The 18,818-nt window shown below is 39.9% G+C and overlaps 1 protein-coding gene across 4 annotated transcripts in view; it reads right to left on the bottom strand.

Moving 5' to 3' along the window:
* The window catches only part of mroh1 (maestro heat-like repeat family member 1), a 79,402-nt gene that overhangs the window by 47,430 nt on the left and 13,154 nt on the right, over positions 1-18,818 (bottom strand). For 3 of the 4 annotated variants that reach the window (XM_034175328.1, XM_034175326.1, XM_034175327.1), the window contains exons 7-16: positions 18,106-18,257; positions 16,729-16,869; positions 16,330-16,422; positions 10,895-10,973; positions 9,891-10,004; positions 5,854-5,927; positions 5,602-5,724; positions 3,612-3,719; positions 3,105-3,249; positions 2,928-2,968 (exon numbers count right to left, since the gene is read on the bottom strand). In XM_034175328.1, coding sequence (XP_034031219.1) covers positions 2,928-2,968; positions 3,105-3,249; positions 3,612-3,719; positions 5,602-5,724; positions 5,854-5,927; positions 9,891-10,004; positions 10,895-10,973; positions 16,330-16,422; positions 16,729-16,869; positions 18,106-18,257 — 1,070 coding nt within the window. Of the gene's footprint in view, positions 1-2,927; positions 2,969-3,104; positions 3,250-3,611; positions 3,720-5,601; positions 5,725-5,853; positions 6,004-6,131; positions 6,266-9,890; positions 10,005-10,894; positions 10,974-16,329; positions 16,423-16,728; positions 16,870-18,105; positions 18,258-18,818 lie in introns of those variants that run through there. The other variant, XM_034175329.1, reaches the window with a different exon arrangement.

Below are 18,818 nucleotides of genomic sequence, written 5' to 3'. Positions count from 1 at the left end.
TGCCTAATAAAATAAGATCTTTTAACTTCTACCATTTCATCATTCTGTTTTTTCTTAATTCCACAAACGAATGCTGTAAATGTACGATTTCAGCAGGATTATTTAGTTACTCGTCTCTGCACCATAATCTGCAGAGTGGCACAGCAGCTCTTAAACAGAAACACTAATAAAGATTAACAGCTAACAAGGGATAAAACAACAGCAGGATAAGAGTTTAACCAGAACTGGAGATGCACTGAGGACAATCTTTTGCTCCAAATTCTGTCTGAGCATTAAAGCCTGTTTAAATTCCAGCTTCAAATACTCAGCACCTGACGTTACAACATTGTTCAGTTTGCTCATTTGTTGGAACATTAGTTTGACTATGAGGTCATTTGGGAAAGAATTCCTCAAAGAAAAAAAAAAAATCGTAAAATCGTTTCAGTAAAGAAGGAACATTTGTGCTTCATCAGCCCATGCTGGTGGTTTATATCACGGTAATTAACTGGCTTAGTGTTGGCAGATAAATTAGGAAAGTCACTGAAGCCTCTTTTGTTCGTGAAAATAAAAACAACCAGAGATGTTGCAGACCTCACCATGTCACCACAAAGGGATCTCGGAAATACAACACTGGCAGTTCTGCTTTCAAGCTTTAAAGCTGGAAGGGTTACGATTTATGTAGACTAAAAATTGATATTATTCATCCATCCATCTATTTTCTACACTCGCTTACTCCAATTAAGGTTCACACTGGGAGGCGGAGCCTATCCTAGAAGTCATAGGGCATGAAGCAGGGTACATCCTGGACAGGACGCAAATCTGTCACAGGGCCACATACAGACAAACTCACTCACACGCACACCTACGGACAATTTGAAGTTTCCAATCCACCTAACCTGCATGTCTTTGGATGTGGGAGGAAGCCAGAGCACCCGGAGGGAACCTACACAATCTCCATACAGAAAGGCCACAGGTGGGAATCGATCTCATGACCTTCTTGCTGTGAGGCAGCAGCGCTAACCACTAATCCACCACGCAGATTAAATGTTATTTATTTATGCGACATTCCATAATTAGAGGACATTTTGGCATATACACTTCTTAAAACAAATCTTCAGTTTTAGCATCTTATGTTGTATATTTAAGAAATATGGGTCATAACCTACTAAATTATATGATTTGTCAAGCTCAGCCATCAGTGGTACTTTTTCCACCGCATATGTTTTATTTGCTGTTTGTGTGTATCCATGCAACCCTGTTACAAATACAATATGGTCTGGAAAAAGGATTATTATTATATATATTAAGATATATATATATATTATTAGAAATACTCATATTAGGCCTATCTATTGCAAATAATAATAATAATAATTACAACAATCTAACCAAAATTAATTATTTTCAGATGTTCTTGCTCTCACATGTATTGTGGCACACTATGCAGTAATGATGCTGTTCTAAATGAAGAAACATGTAAATTCTGGCTATTTATTTTAAAAGATAAAAGATATTCATATGTAAATACAAAAAAGTACACAAATAAATTCATGTTTATAATTTAACTAAACATCTTTAACCATAAACACCCTGTTAACTATGATAATAACCATGTTATATAATTTTTGTAACAGGGTTGCAAATCAATGCTAATACAGTATATACCTAATGGATAAAAGCTAGCTGCTTAATTTAGCTATTTTACCAAGGTCAAATACAGAAAATAAAAACAGAAATTATTCAACACTATTCTTAAACTGAGTAACAGGGTTGAGTGGTTTAGCTTTACGCACTCAGTTAACCCAGAAAAGTTTGAAAATATATCAAAGATGCAAAAGGGCACTCACCTTTGGTCTACCCATGGATTTTGAAAATGTTTGGATGATATAATTTCCTGTTTGTAATATGACATAATATTTTAACCCTTCATCAGTCAGGCAAAAATGGTAAGGGTAACAGGGTTGCGTGCACATTCAGGGACACAACTTCAAAGCACAATAAATAGTATTCAAAATATGTTTTATTCATTTTTTGTTGTTTTTTACAGGTACAACAGATTCATGTAATGAAAATACAACAGAAGACAATTAATTCAAGACTTATTTTAGATATTAAAAATAATGTAAAAGCTTGTCACCAGGAGGCAGGGTTCAAGAGAAAAAACTCATTTTTAGGGGTATTTTACACCTATTTAATTATGTAAAGACACAATTTCTTTCCAGCAAATTATTATATTTTGCTTTATGACAGTTTAATTGGCAGGTTATGTGATATATGTTGTTATTTTAGACTAAAGTATTTTAAATATGAGGTGGGGGACAGCAAATGTCCTGTAATTCTGGAATGTCTCTTATTTGTACTGGCTGGCTGACTGGTTAGTGTAGGATATGAAAGAGCCATCTGATACTGACAATAAATAAATAAGTAAAAAAAAAACAAGCTACAGCTTCCAGGGAATAATAAGTTACAAAAATCTATACTAAATTACACTCAATAAATTGGGGGGTAATTAGAGGGTCTGTCTGAAAGATGAATTCTCCATGAAGACACACTTATTTGGGATGTCCAAATTACATTTGGCAAAAATACAAATAATTTTGCTGTCATGGGCACAAGAAAGTGTGACCGATGCATGAACAGATACACACGTGCACCCAGTGGTCTTCCAGCCAGCATCACATCATTACAATCATCACATCATTATAGCTGCTTCACAATACACTAAACTAGACCCATGTTTGATGTGAATTATTACATGTACCAGAAATCATTTTATACCTTACTAAATAATGACAAACTAACAAAGAATACACTGTCCATTTCTGGTACTGGATCTCATAAATTGTCAATTATTCTTTAATATTATTCAACTTTCATCCTATGTCAATTTGCAAAGTTGAGAAAATAAGAAGGATAAAAGCTGTTGCATTTTATGACCCTGTTCTTACCAACAGTCTGATCATCAGTGTTTGAGGAGAGGGCAGATTTACTGAAAGAGAAAGAAACCAGTGTATAAAACAGGAACACTAACAGCAAAGTGACAACCATCTCACCACTCTTTGACTGAATTCACTTTAACATATAATAGCCCAAAAACAAAACCCCTTCACCAGTGTTCTTCTTACCTTCTTCTGTGAAATCTATGTTGAAGCTAGATTCTTGGTTATTTTTCTTCTTGCTGCCCAGCACGATCAGGCTCTTGCACAGAGGAACTGTGGCGTTGCTGTACTGTGAAGGAGTCAGGTAGTACAGCAGTTTGGGCCATAGCACCTACAAAAAAACATAAATACAAATAAATAAATGACTATGTGGTGACAGTCAAGTCTGATGCAACAAAGTCTTCAATAATTAAAAGCATAAATTCACAGAGCACTGGTACAGTATGCAAGAGATCTTTGCAGACATTGTAGTCAAATATTGTGCACAAAATGCAATCTTTGAAACTTTCGTTTCACAAACTGCATTTAATATTTTAAAGATATCTACCACTACTGAGAATGTTTGTTGAGTATGAAGAAATATCACCTCACATTTGCATGCAGAACATTTTAAAATAAGAGACAGGAGAAAAATTAATAGGCAGGTGATTAAATCTTTCATTGAGAGAAGCAGAGCGAGACTTAACGCCGTACATTAGCTAGTTGCCCAACAGTGGTGGTCAGGAGATGAAGGGTGTTATCACACATCGTCCTCAGGGCTTCATTTGTTACCTCCTCTGGATCTCTAGACCTCTGGCCGTGCTGCAGTCACAGAGTCACAAACAAAGTCAAGAATAAATAAAAGATTTACTTTGCATTCCTTTCCAATTCTCTGCAGCGTCATTTATTTCTGCTTCTTATATTCTTAAAAATGAATACCGGATGTCAGCTGGCACAGAAACAGGTCACGTTTTGACAGACAGGAAATTGTATTTATTTATTACCCAGTGTGTTGGGTGAAGCAGGGTGATAGCAGGGTATCATTTACACTGGTGTGTGTGTGTGTGTGTGTGTGTGTGTGTGTGTGTGTGTGTGTGTGTGTGTGTGTGTGTGTGTGTGTGTGTGTGTGTGTGTGTGTGTGTGTGTGTGTGTCGATGGACGGCATAACTCAAAAAAAGATGACAGACTTCCTTCAACCTTTTTGGGAATATTACTTTGACAGGTATCTGGAGGTGATTAGACTTTGGAGTAGTTTAGACAAAGGTCAAGGTCAAAGAAAACATGTCCATAAAACACCTTTTGTTGTATATCTCAACAACCAAGAAGGCTAGATGGATGCTCTAAAGTAGAGGTCTCAAACTTGTTCCAGAAAGGGCCGAGAGGGTGCAGGCTTTCTTTGGAACCACTCACTCCACCAGCTGATTTCACTGATTACCATTGGTTTGAGCAGGTGGAATCAGTTAATCAGTGAAATCACAGCTGAATGAGGCGAATTGTCTCCACACACACACCCATATTCATCCTACCGTCAGCTGCTGAGCAATTCAGATCGCTCCAGTTTGCTCCTCAAAATCTAGATTAATCCACAGCAGAAAAACTTTGTGACTACATGCTTAGTTGGGCTCTGTGCCACGGAGTGGCGGAGAGAGGAGGAGGAGACGGAGAGAGCCAGATGTGTGGCTCCATGCTGCTCTCACCTCACTCGTTTTCCCAAACATCAGGCACAGCAGCAGGTGGAATACCTGCAGGAGCGCGCTGATGAGCAGTGGAACAAGCCTTTAACCAACTTGGCATCACTGTCCTCCTTCAGCATATTGCAGCAATGAAACTGAATGCGGTGCACCAGGGTTTAATTGTGCACACGTCAGAGAAGAACGCTGTTACGCTCTATTAAGGGTCACCACTAATCAAGACGGATCAACACACTCAGTTGTGACCTCCATGACAAGAGGCGAAATGAGGGTGGTGCGTGACATTTATGGAAGAATTTTTTTGACAGCCACAAACATGCCCCATGAAAAGCACAAATAATCACGCACCAACACACACTATTAAGAAACTTATTCAGATGCGTTAAGTCATGTTAAGAATGTCTGGAATGTGCCAAGAATGATGTAAACATGACATTCGTAACATGTCCTGCCTACGTGTAAACACAGCATAAAGCTTAAATCGATCAGCAAAATGTTTGTGACTGATTGGTATGAATGATTTCATAATGACATCACAGATGTCATATGATGAAGTCATAGTCAAAAACTGTGTTTATTTACTTAATGTTAACCAGTTATTAGAACAACTGCTTGGGTGGTTGACATCCAGGACCCAAGGTGGTTCCATCATAGGGTGAATGCAGCATTTCGCAGCACCAATCAGCTATTTTGGCTGCAGACTACAATATCACTTTTTCCTCTTTTTAAGCTACCTGGTGATTGAAATTTCCAAACTGAAAATGTGCATCATCATAATTACGGTTTTGAAACACAAACAAGTTTTAAAGTACTAGCACTTTCCTTTCATTCATGAAAAAATTAACAGTAGTTTCCTCTTGAGGCTTGCCAATCATGACTAAAATCCCTTTTTGATAAAGTATTCATAAATATTCACACAAGTAATCACATAAAATGAAAATGGTTCTGATCAAGAACTTCTATACAGGCTAATTTTCCACCATAAGAACACCATTTACATGCACAAGTTATACCTGGTGTGTGTCTAGTAGGGCACAGTGCTGGACAATGAAGCGAACCAGTAACTCGCCTCCCTCTAACTCCAAATACCCATGATGAGCCATGGCACTGATCACCTGGACCACACGTTTCTTCACCTGAGAAACATATTCGATTTACAGAATCAGACTGTATGAGAGTCAGGACAATACTATGGTTTTGGGCTAAAAATCAAAGTCTTCAACATCTCCTAACTCACAATGACCATGTTATGTTTCATTCGTTACCTTGTTGCTGTGGTCAGCCATCGGCTGTCTGATGCTGGCAAGAATTAAAAGCTTCTTATTCTCCATAGTTGAAGCTGTAACACATTTAAGATATATTTGTATACAAATAGAAATGTTCTGCAAGCTTCTGGTGGCATATAAATTAATACTCTGAAATACGCCAATAATCTTAGTGCAGCTTTTGTTACTGTCGATCTTTGCATATTGTTAGACTTGAAAATTCCTTTGGCAGTTCTGTTCAGCTTGTTTTGTGGTTGTCATCGTATCTATCCACCTACTGCAATGCATTTTCTATAACATTCACCTCTGTGATGAAATATGGGGTACCTCAGGGTTCTGTTTTCAGTCCATTGCTGTTTTAACTTTATATGGCACCCCTTGGACAGATACATAGATTCTACAGAGTAAATTTTCTCCGTTATGCTGATGACACTCAGCTTTATATGCCTATAAATATACACTCAACAAAAATATAAACGCAACACTTTTGGTTTTGTTCCCATTTTGTATGAGATGAACTCAAAGATCTAAAACATTTTCCACATACACAATATCACCATTTCCCTCAAATACTATTCACAAACCAGTCTAAATCTGTGATAGTGACCACTTCTCCTTTGCTGAGATAATCCATCCCACCTTACAGGTGTGCCATATCAAGATGCTGATTAGACACCATGATTAGTGCACAGGTGTGCCTTAGACTGTCTACAATAAAAGGCCACTCTGAAAGGTGCAGTTTTGTTTTATTGGGGGGGATACCAGTCACCATTTGCCTCATGCAGTGCAACATATCTCCTTCGCATAGAGTTGATCAGGTTGTCAATTGTGGCCTGTGGAATGTTGGTCCACTCCTCTTCAATGGCTGTGCGAAGTTGCTGGCTATTGGCAGGAACTGGTACACGCTGTCGTATACGCCGGTCCAGAGCATCCCAAACATGCTCAATGGGTGACATGTCCTGTGAGTATGCCGGCCATGCAAGAACTGGGACATTTTCAGCTTCCAAGAATTGTGTACAGATCCTTGCAACATGGGGCTGTGCATTATCCTGCTGCAACATGAGGTGATGTTCTTGGATGTATGGCACAACAATGGGCCTCAGGATCTCGTCACGGTATCTCTGTGCATTCAAAATGCCATCAATAAAATGCACCTGTGTTCTTCGTCCTTAACAGACACCTGCCCATACCATAACCCCACCGCCACCATGGGCCACTCGATCCACAACACTGACATCAGAAAACCGCTCACCCACACGACGCCACACATGCTGTCTGCCATCTGCCCTGAACAGTGTGAACCGGGATTCATCCGTGAAGAGAACACCTCTCCAACGTGCAAAACGCCAACGAATGTGAGCATTTGCCCACTCACGTCGGTTATGACGACGAACTGGAGTCAGGTCGAGACCCCAATGAGGACGACGAGCATGCAGATGAGCTTCCCTGAGACGGTTTCTGACAGTTTGTGCAGAAATCCTTTGGTTATGCAAACCGATTGTTTCAGCAGCTGTTCGAGTGACTGGTCTCAGACGATCTTGGAGGTGAACATGCTAGATGTGGAGGTCCTGGGCTGGAGTGGTTACACGTGGTCTGCGGTTGTGAGGCTGGTTGGATGTACTGCCAAATTCTCCGAAACGCCTTTGGAGACGGCTTATGGTAGAGAAATGAACATTCAATACACGAGCAACAGCTCTGGTTGACATTCCTGCTGTCAGCATGCCAATTGCACGCTCCCTCAAATCTTGCGACATCTGTGGCATTGTGCTGTGTGATAAAACTGCACCTTTCAGAGTGGCCTTTTATTGTGGGCAGTCTAAGGCACACCTGTGCACTAATCATGGTGTTTAATCAGCATCTTGATATGGCACACCTGTGAGGTGGGATGGATTATCTCAGCAAAGGAGAAGTGCTCACTATCACAGATTTAGACTGGTTTGTGAACAATATTTGAGGGAAATGGTGATATTGTGTATGTGGAAAAAGTTTTAGCTCTGAGTTCATCTCATACAAAATGGGAGCAAAACGAAAAGTGTTGCATTCATATTTTTGTTGAGTGTAAATAATCTCTTGCACACAAAGATGTTGGTGGACTTGCCAGCTACATTTAAAAACTGAATGTAAAAAATTTTCCACTAATCAATTCTGAGAAGACTGAGATGATGATGGCCACTGTCCAATGAAGGAGATTCCTGTACGATGAGTTAACAAGTTCACTGAATTTATGAGTTTTTCACCATAGTGGTAAAGCTATAAACCTCGGGGTGAAATTTGACCCCACATTGTCCTTTAAGCTAAACATTAGTGAAATTCAAAAAAAAAAAAAAGCCTTGACCCCCATTTACGTAATATCATGAACATTCAGCCTATCCTGTCCATGGATGATTCAGAGACATTGATTCAAGCTTTTGTTTCACCAAGAATTGATCACTGTAATGTACAGTTTTCTAAACTGCTTTATTGGTTCAAAATGCTGCTGCGAGAGTTTGAACCAGGACAAGAAAATTTGATGTTCCAAAGTTTTATTATTAACATAAAATTTTAAGTGGACTAACCTCCTCTTATCTGGTAGACCTTGTAAGATGCTATATACCGGCCCATATACTGTATTCCCAAAATGCAGCACTGCTATGTGTTCCAAAGAGCTTTCTCATGGCGTGTACCTGTATTATGGAACAGCGTAAATTTGACCAGGTGGTTAAGTAAAGAGTCGGTTGTTTAAAACAGAGTGTTTGATTTTATGTTACTGTATACAGTGGGGTGAAAAAGTATTTAGTCAGCCCCTGGTTGTGCAAGTTCTCTTACTTAAAAAGATGAGGAGAGGTCTGTAATTTTCATCATTGGTACACTTCAACTATGAGAGACAAAATGAGAAATTCTGTGGGGTCAAAATGATCATGAGAACGGTGAACAAAAATCCCAGAACCCTGATGAATGGCCTGCAGAGAGCTGGGACCAAAGTAACAAAGGCTACACACTACGCAGAGAGGGACTCAAATCCTGCAGTGCCAGGCGTGTCCCCCTGCTTAAGCCAGTACGTGTCCAGGTCCGTCTGAAGTTTGCCAGAGAGCATATGGATGATCCAGAAGAGGATTGGGAGAATATCATGTGCCATTTGCTGTCTATTATGTCAAACACCCAAACACTATTGTCAAACTTATGCCTCCAACGTGACTGTCTCTCTTCTTCATGTAGATGGTGAAATTATAGTTTGGGGGGGGGGCGTGACAACCAGTAGTCTGCAAAACTGCTCATCCGTTACCTTGATAGTACCTGATGGTGTGATACCATTCAGAGTTGATACCATACAGAGTCAGAGTTGTATGTGGCTGAATTTGTTCACATCAAGAACACTGGACAAGTAATAGGATTGAGGGTGAAAGACGACAAGCACAATCCTCCAAAGTACAGCGAAGTATCCAGATTTAAATCAGTTACTCCTGCAAGCAGAGATTATGTGCTACTTTCATATCAATCCAAACATGAGTTTCTGCACTAAATGTCACTGCACACGGTAATATGTGGCATCACAAGATCCTTTACAGCAGTGGTTCCTAGCCCTTTTCTCCTCACAGCCCCCACCCCCCAATTTGTATCCAAGAACGGCTGATCACTCCCAAACCACCCATGAACACAACACAAAAAAAAAAAATGAAGTGATTCATTCCCATTTCTGACTGTCTGTGGCAAAAATGTACTTTAGCATATACAAAATGTTAATTACAGGTTCCTTTTCTTTCAATGATCTTTTTAGTGACATTTGATTATCCAGTGAGTGAGTTATCATGACTTTATGGAACCTCTGCACTTCGAATTTTGCCAACTTTAAAGCAGACAAAACCTCATGACCCCATCGTGATCTTTGGCACCCCCCTATGGGTGTCTTAGACACCAGGTTTGGAACCACGGCTTTATGTTACGCAGGTTTGTGATTTTCACTGTACTGCTGAAGTCAAGTCAATCACATGGAGATCATTATGTGACGATTAGTGACAAACTGAAATAACTGTGCATATTGTCTGAGTGCACGTTCTCACTGGCTGAGTTGATGAGGTGACGTAGGACAGTCAGGGAACCGATCCGGCTCCGCTCATTACTGTTCTCCAGCTTCTGAAGGACAAACATGACTACTCGATCTGGAAAAGAGTTTGCTGGAGGAAGAGAAGTAGAGGTGGTATAAAGAAATTTTAAAAAGAAAGAAATAGAAAAACACAGACCACACACACAACAACAACAACAACAACTGATGAGACTCGGAGAACTAAAACAAATGTCCAAGCAAATTTAATTATCCTTTAGGGGCTGCCAGTCTAGAATTCTAACTTCTGACTCTGCAGAACTAAAACAATTAAAAGTCTTGTTGATTTGACGCAACAATCATTTGTTGCCAGACAAACATACTGGAACTACAAGTTTATAAAATAACAGTTTATAGCTGTCATTTTCATATTTGAATTCAATGCACACTTTGCATGTTATTACTGACAGCTATTGTCCCAAACATTCAACTGAAGCAGTGACTTTTATATTTGAATCTGTTTAAGCCTCTGTCTTCAGGTTCCATTCATTTTGAAACACAGTCACACAAATCAAGTTACAGACAAGTTAAATTGTTGGTGTAGGTTATCTGTCACAGCAAACATGCAAAGAAGGAAATCTGAAAAAAATGTTTTTGCAGCTTTTGTACTAAAAGCTGCAGTGTGCCAATCTGAATCATGTTTCCTGATGAAGCAATAAAGCATTCACGTGCTTCAGTGAAGTATTAGCACATTCATATTTGGCTGCATTATGATCGATTTAAGAAGGTGAATACAGAAAGAAAAATTACTCGTCAAAAACATTTGCGTTAAAAGGATATTTAGAAGCATACGGGCAGGTGATCATGTGTGTTAAAAATAAATGTTGTGCAGTAGAAAACACAGAGGGAAGCACTTTTTCCTACAATCTTTTCACTGATTTCCTCCTGAGAAGTGCTAAGTTAATAAGTTAAAGATCCGCACACAGCTCACAAAGAGATGCACCATGTGAAGAGCTTCAATACCAAGTAAGCTAAAGCAGCGAAGGACCTCATTGTGGTTCTTGACAGTTGGAGGGTCACTGTAATCAACAGGAGCAGACACCTAGAAGAGACAAAAAGACACATTAAGCTGCAGGTGCACGTCAACTTACGCAGTCTGGATGGGTGTTCCTGCAATGCTAGGACATGATATCCAGTGGACAGACAGCTGCTATTACTGGTAGTACTTACAAAAATGAAGAGGTAAAAGGTTTTTTAGCACACTTGCCAGTGATGATGCAGCTCTACTACTACTACTGCAGCAGTCAATAGCCTATGTCACTCCCTACATGTCAAAGTGTATGTGTGCCATGTTGGGCTCAACTCTGAGGTGCCCTTGAGACACGAGACACACCACACACACACACACACATTTCAGTATATAAGATAAGATAAACTTTATTGATCTCACAGAGGAGAAATTCACGTTACGTCAGCTCTTAAGAAAACACACAAGGTGGGTGCAAGTACAGGAAAGTGTTCATCAAACAGCGTGTGCAAGATAATATATATATATATATATATATATATATATATATATATATATATATATATATATATATGCGCGATTGTAGAAACTGACTTCACACAGTGCAGCTTTTGTCTGTTGGATCACCAGACCACATTTCAGCTGCGGTTTGGCAAAAAGCACATGGGAGACTTGGCCAAGAATTTTTTATTTTTCCTTATTAAAAAAAAAATCCCGTGTCCTACTCCACTATGAAGCTCCAGTCACAGCCATAGGAGCCGTTACACCTACAGAGTCTTGGTGGCTTCCCTCACTACAGTAGTTTCGTACTCCAGGCAGCTTTACCAAGTAGTACCATACTGATTATACTTCATAATGATTGATGTAAAATACTTTATATATAATGTCTAGATTAGTCTCTGTACAACTATATTAGTCTCTATACAACTTCTCTCACCCTCTGCACCGGACTGTAGTGGAGCTGACCAGCTCGTTTAGTGACAGACTGAGGCACCCTCAGTGCAAGAAGGAACGATACCGTAGGTCGTTCCTCCCTGCTGCTGTCAGGCTGTACAATAGCACTGTGAAATAACCACATGCAATAATATGTCCACTAATCACGTGCAATATTAATATGTCCAAATATCATGTGCAGTAACAACTCGTTTACAAATCCCAGCACTAATGTCACCTTATCACATCTAAACTCCATTTCACATATTGGAAAGAAGATGTTCCTATCTCCTATCTCCTTTTCAATCCCAATCATGTGTATATATATATACGTATATACGTATATACGTATATACGTATATACGTATATATGTATATACGTATATATGTATATACGTATATACGTATATACGTATATACGTATATACGTATATACGTATATATGTATATACGTATATATGTATATACGTATATATGTATATACGTATATATGTATATACGTATATATGTATATACGTATATATATATATATAAACATGATTGGGATTGAAAAGGAGATAGGAGATAGGAACATCTTCTTTCCAATATGTGAAATGGAGTTTAGATGTGATAAGGTGACAGTGCTGGGATTTGTAAACGAGTTGTTACTGCACATGATATTTGGACATATTAATATTGCACGTGATTAGTGGACATATTATTGCATGTGGTTATTTCACAGTGCTATTGTACAGCCTGACAGCAGCAGGGAGGAACGACCTACGGTATCGTTCCTTCTTGCACTGAGGGTGCCTCAGTCTGTCACTGAACAAGCTGGTCAGCTCCACTACAGTCCGGTGCAGAGGGTGAGAGAAGTTGTATAGAGACTAATATAGTTGTACAGAGACTAATCTAGACATTATATATAAAGTATTTTACGTCAATCATTATGAAGTATAATCAGTATGGTACTACTTGGTAAAGCTGCCTGGAGTACGAAACTACTGTAGTGAGGGAAGCCACCAAGACTCTGTAGGTGTAACGGCTCCTATGGCTGTGACTGGAGCTTCATAGTGGAGTAGGACACAGGATTTTTTTTTAATAAGGAAAAATAAAAAATTCTTGGCCAAGTCTCCCATGTGCTTTTTGCCAAACCGCAGCTGAAATGTGGTCTGGTGATCCAACAGACAAAAGCTGCACTGTGTGAAGTCAGTTTCTACAATCGCAGCCACAGAAGGAATTCTCTTAAAGACATTAAACTGGAATTATCTTCCTTTGTGCACATTGTCACATGGTGAGTGACCATTGTGTGGAACTTCACTGAGATCCCAAAACTGGTTTTGGATGACTTGAGCAAACAAACTATCACACAATGTACCAATTAAACACAAAAGTTGAATTATCTCCTCTTGAACACATCGAACTGAAATTTCCTCAGAAGTATCCTCACATGGTGTCCTACCATCATGTGAAGTTTCATCGATATCCACCAACTGGTTTAGGAGAACTCAGATAGATGGACAGGATGATTCTTATATGTCCCCACCCCCCAAATAGTGATTGTTTACTAAAAGCACTTTGAATAATAGCACTTTGGCATAATAAAAGAACTCTGAATACTGAGAATGTCATAAGCAACATCAGACTCTGAATATCATGAAGATCTACATGCTGACTTCATGGCCCCTTCACACATAGTACGGGCAACTCAAGGCGGAACAGCTCATATGCACAAACCACGGAAACATCGAGCTGACAGGCAGGCGTGCTCGATGCCGCTGCGATGGTTTAGTGCACGCAGGATCACAGTGTGAGCAGCTGCGCGATGTGGTTACACATGCTGCAGCTGCTGTGGGGAAAAAAAACATAACTAAAAAAATTAAAAAATACATGCTGCGACGGCATGCGGGAACACAGTGCGAGCAGCTGCAGCATGTGTAATCACATCACGCAGCTGCTGTGAAAATAAATAAATAAATGCCACCCACAGGGTTCGAATCTGCACTTTCCAAAAGCTCTGATTTCCAGCCAGAAACTTTACCACTGACCTACCTTCGCTGTCCTGTAATAGGTGCGGGAAAATGCCTGACACCAGCCCATTGCAACAGTGATATATGTTTTTATGTATGTCCCGGTGAGGACAGCAAGCAGACACACACGCATCACAGTGAACAACTGTTAGTTCATGTCTGTCCAAACACAGTATGTGTCCTCCAGCTAGGACATCCAGAACCACAAATCTCCACAGCCGTTCCTGTGGGCAGACACACACCCTGTCAGTTCAGCGCACACACTAATGTGTCACTGTGTCTGTTTGCAAAGCCACACTCGTGGGGACACTTAGACAAATTTCATATCCAGCTCGACAGTGATCATCTGCTGACTGTTTTCGCGTTAACAGTGCAAATGGCCACACATTTTCTAAGTGCCAAGCGAGCGGTGTTAGATGTTCTTGTGCGTCAGCTGGAATTTGGCTGACACTTATCGCAAGAGAGTTTGATGGGCTCGCACAGCGCACATTCTCTCTTTTAGTCCATGGTGTGCGCAAATAGTTGTAGCAACAGGTGTACCAAGCATTGGAGGAAGCTACAATTTTACACGTATTGCATACGACTCCTGCTTCATGCACACTTCGACCACGTTCGTACTATGTGTGAAGGGGCCCTCAGAGCAGCTCCGGTTTGAATGCTTGTTGGAGGACTTTCTTCCATGTCATCTCTGTTCTCTCACAGCTTTTCCTGTCAGACTCCCTCATCTCATCAGGTGGGGGTGGAGGAGGAGGCCTGTCTCCCCCCCAAAAAAAAACTGGAGTTACGACGTGGACCTGCTGTGTTTTAAAGCAGCAGGTATTCAAAGAATTTGTTAACATCAATATAAGTGACATGTCCTCTGTGTGTCTGTGTACCCAGAGCATCAGTTGAAATCCACAAAGAGCTGATTTTCGTCCATTAGCATAATTATGTATTTTTTCATGAAGATTCAAGTCGTGAAAGCAGCAAGGTGATCTGACCAATATTTTTTGAGAAATAAATTGTTGAAAACAAGAAGTCTGTTTATGTCACACATCCACAATAACAACCTGTATCTGAAAATAAAAGCCTGTGATGTTGCTGCAGACCTGACAGAATGCATCAGTCTGTCCATCCTCTAACATCCCAGACAGCAGATTCAAATCTGGTCATTTCCTGTATGCATGTGACCCCAAACCCAGAATTAACATGTTCACACTCCAAACAGAACAGCAGAATTGTGTCTCAACAGCATCTCTCACAGGCCAAAAAGAAAAAGAAATTTGATCTCATGTAAACACTGTCACAGTGCAAATAAAAAGACTTCAGTTATTCACAATTTGTTTACATGGAATATTGTAGTGGTTTAGCAGCTTCAGAAAAGCTTACTGATGACAAATTAATTTTTAGAAAATTGAACTGAAAACAAGCTAAAGTCAATAAGACTTTCATAAAAGCCAAGAAATTTTACTGTCAATACTTTAAAGATGTAGCACTGTAAATAGACTTTCCCTAAAAGTCAGCGGTCCTCCAAATACAGTAGAAATGACGACGAGTCAATGCCCTGGTAGTAAATAGTGCACAACCATCCCATAGAAATATTAACTGCATTCACATTTAGTAGGACTAATTTTCACGTGCCCTCATTACATCATCACATCATGCCTTTTGGCTGTCATCATGGTAAAATGTTGCAACAGTCAAGGCATCAGGCCAAACATCATATGAGTCACAAGACTATAACAATAACTGACTACAGTCAACAGTCACATCTCAAAGAAAGGTGCCAAAGGTGAACTTACATATATCTCCCAATTCAATTGCATTTCTGGTTCCATCGTGGTGATGTCTGGTTGCTACTCAGCCAATAAAGTGGACAATTGAGACTCCAGGAAGAAATTACACCCGACATGAGTGTTAACAAAAAATTTATTTCACTGTTGCACTTCTTTATTATTATTATTATTATTCCCAAACACTACAAAATTCTTATGAGGCAACTATGTAGTAATTTTGTGCAACAAAAAAAAAAGTGCACATTGCACAACTTATGTTTAGACTTTTGAAAAAATTTAAGCCATTTTAATGTGGAATTTTACTAATTAAATGTCAACTACCAATTTTTGATCAAGCTCACACAATAATATCTGTTGTACTGTAGTAGCTGCTTGCATGTATTATAATCGGTGCTAGAAAAAATAAATAAATAAATAAATAAATTGTGATGAAACACTAGTCAATGTGTACAGGAAATTGACAAATGTTTTTTTAACTCAGAATTTTCCCCTCTTGAAAATGTGAGACCAGAATTATTTTAATTCACAACTTAACACACTGTGCTTCCACTGTATGAAGTTTCGCTTAAATTCATAAAAAGGGTTTAGACAGAATTGCATTTATGAAATCAGTATCATACAGAATGATCCATCGATGAAAAACAAAAGCCCGATTTTCCCCTTCAGCTGAATGGGACAGTGTGTCCAAACTTTTGACTGATAGTGTATATATACCTGCAGGTGCAGAGCCAAGAGCAGATTGTCCAGTTGTGTCTCCAGCACTCTGCTGCCCATGGTGACAGAAGCATCCAACACTAGACACAAACTCTGACAAAAATGTAAAGAAAAGCAAAGGTTTGATGTGATAAAGATGAGTTACGGCCACTGTGCAAACACTAGACTGCCATTACTATAGCACAGACGTCGTAACTACAACTTTTGAGTCAGTGACGTCAAAAATATTAACAAGAGAGAAGAAGAAATCAGGGTGTTCTCTTCCACCTGATCCACAGCTCATGACTGAATGACCACAACAGAATTATGCAGATGAAATATGAGCCAGTGTGCAGATGGATGAGGAGTGGAAATAACACATGACCCACACGTTCCATGCCGACGTCCGCCCTTACCCACCTTACTAATGATGTAGTGCTCACTGTTCTTCTTGTAGAGGGTAAGTAAGGCAGGGAGGAGTTTGGGAATCTGCTCTTCTAGTTTATCACTGGCCATCAGATGGCACATGGAACCCAGTGCCTCAGCCACCGTCAGCCTCACCTGGAGGGGAACCAACGAGAACAGACTTCAGGTGACACAGCTTCACTAACCAGCAGCACCATCTAGGTGATTCTGTGCACAGCAAAGAAAAAACAAAAAACAAAACAGGCAACAGTTTTTGAAGTTTTTGATATCATTGACAGGCTATTACAGAATAACTGAAGAAACACTTGTTTTTTGGTGTTGAGTGTAAACTGACTCCACAACAGTTGTTATGTAGTTGTGAGAACATCAAGCTGCTGCAGCCTTTGTGCACAGTTTGTGCGTCTGCAGACTTGTGTCTCAGATATGATCCTGAGTAGCACAGGGGCGCCACAGGGAACAGTATTGGCACCATTCCTTTACACCATCTACACTGCAGATTTCAAGCATAACTCCAGCAACTGCTTTCTCCAAAAATTCTCTGATGACACAGCAGCTGGCCTGATTCAGGGACAAGATAAGGAGGAGTACAGAGACACCATCAAGGAGTTTGTGACCTGGAGTGAGCACAATCAACTTATCCTCAACACCGGAAAAACTAAGGAGATGATTGTGGATTTTAGGCGGGGGAGAGTGGTCCATGCAGCACCTATTACCATCGAGGGTACCAAGGTGGAGGTGGTTTCTAACCACAAATACCTGGGTGTGCAGCTGGATCACAAGCTGGACTGGAAAAGCCAGGCGGAGTCTGTGTATCGCAAGGGGAAAAGCCGACTGCATTTTTTAAGGAGGCTACGGTCATTTAATATCTGCCCACTCTTGCTTCAGACTGTTTACCACACACTAGTGACCAGCGCTGTATTTTTTTGCGGTAGTTTGCTGGGGAGAGAGCATTCATATAGCTGACAGAAAGAGGCTGAATAAGCTTATTAAAAAAGCAGTCTCTGCAGCTGGCTCAGAACTTTCACCAGTCCAACAGGTGACTGAGGACAGGATGCTCTCAAAGCTCAAGGCCATTAAGGCAAACATCTCTCACCCTCTCCATGCCCTGGAGGTGATCACTTGTAGCACCTTCAGTCACAGGCTGATGGCACTGAGGTGCAAGTCGGAGCGTTTTAGGAAGACTTTCATCCTGGCTGCTATTAGGCTGTTAAATGCATATTGATTATTGATGTCCGTGGTTTTGCACTTTCATTTTATTTTATTTTGCATTATATGATAATGATAGATGTATGAAATTTATGTCAGTGTGAGCTGCTGCAACAGCATAATTTCCTGCGAAGGATCAATAAAGTATCTATTTATCTATCTTACCTTAGACTCCCTGCTCTGTAACCAGTTACTGAAAAGAACATCAAAAGCAACACAGATTTCGTTGGAGAATGCGTCTTTCCTGACTGTGGGATCTGGAGCCTTGTCCAGGTTGGCCAGATACTCTAAGATACTGTCGCTGAAATGACACAGAGCTGGAAGACCAGAAAACAGGAGCAGAGACAAAAGTGAACATAAAGTAACTACAAAACTGTAAGAACAAGTGGAGGAAAATATTGCAGAATTTAAAGTTTAATAAAAGTCCAGTGGAGGGGGGGGGGTCCTGCAGTTACAATCCAATCTAAAAACCGCATCATTAAGCCAGTCTCCCACTGCAGATTGTTGGCCCAAATTTACATTCTGATTAGATAAATGAGGAAATCTGGCCTGGTTTATTACAATAGCAGTCTAAAGTCGTGTATTATCTTAGTACGTAACAGATGAGTGCATGTGTGCTCCGGTCAATTTCACCCTGTTGCAATGAAATCGCTCAACCGCTTACACACAAAAAACAAAAAAAAAAAGAGAGAAAACACAATCTGCATTGTATTTTAGTTGTAGCCAGGTATAAAAATAACTGTGTAGCCATTTCCACATTCAATCAGAAATTATTTCTTCCAAGAAATTCTGACCAAATAATAACAAAGCTATCCATAAATAAAGAAATAAAGTAAAACACATGGTGTGTCTGGCCCAGTCCGGTATACGACAGTCAA

The sequence above is a fragment of the Thalassophryne amazonica genome, chromosome 7, assembly GCF_902500255.1.
Source record: "Thalassophryne amazonica chromosome 7, fThaAma1.1, whole genome shotgun sequence".
In the NCBI taxonomy this organism is placed as follows: Eukaryota; Metazoa; Chordata; class Actinopteri; order Batrachoidiformes; family Batrachoididae; genus Thalassophryne; species Thalassophryne amazonica.
The sequence above is the reverse complement of the archived record's forward strand: the minus strand, read 5'-3'. Positions and strand labels throughout refer to the sequence as shown.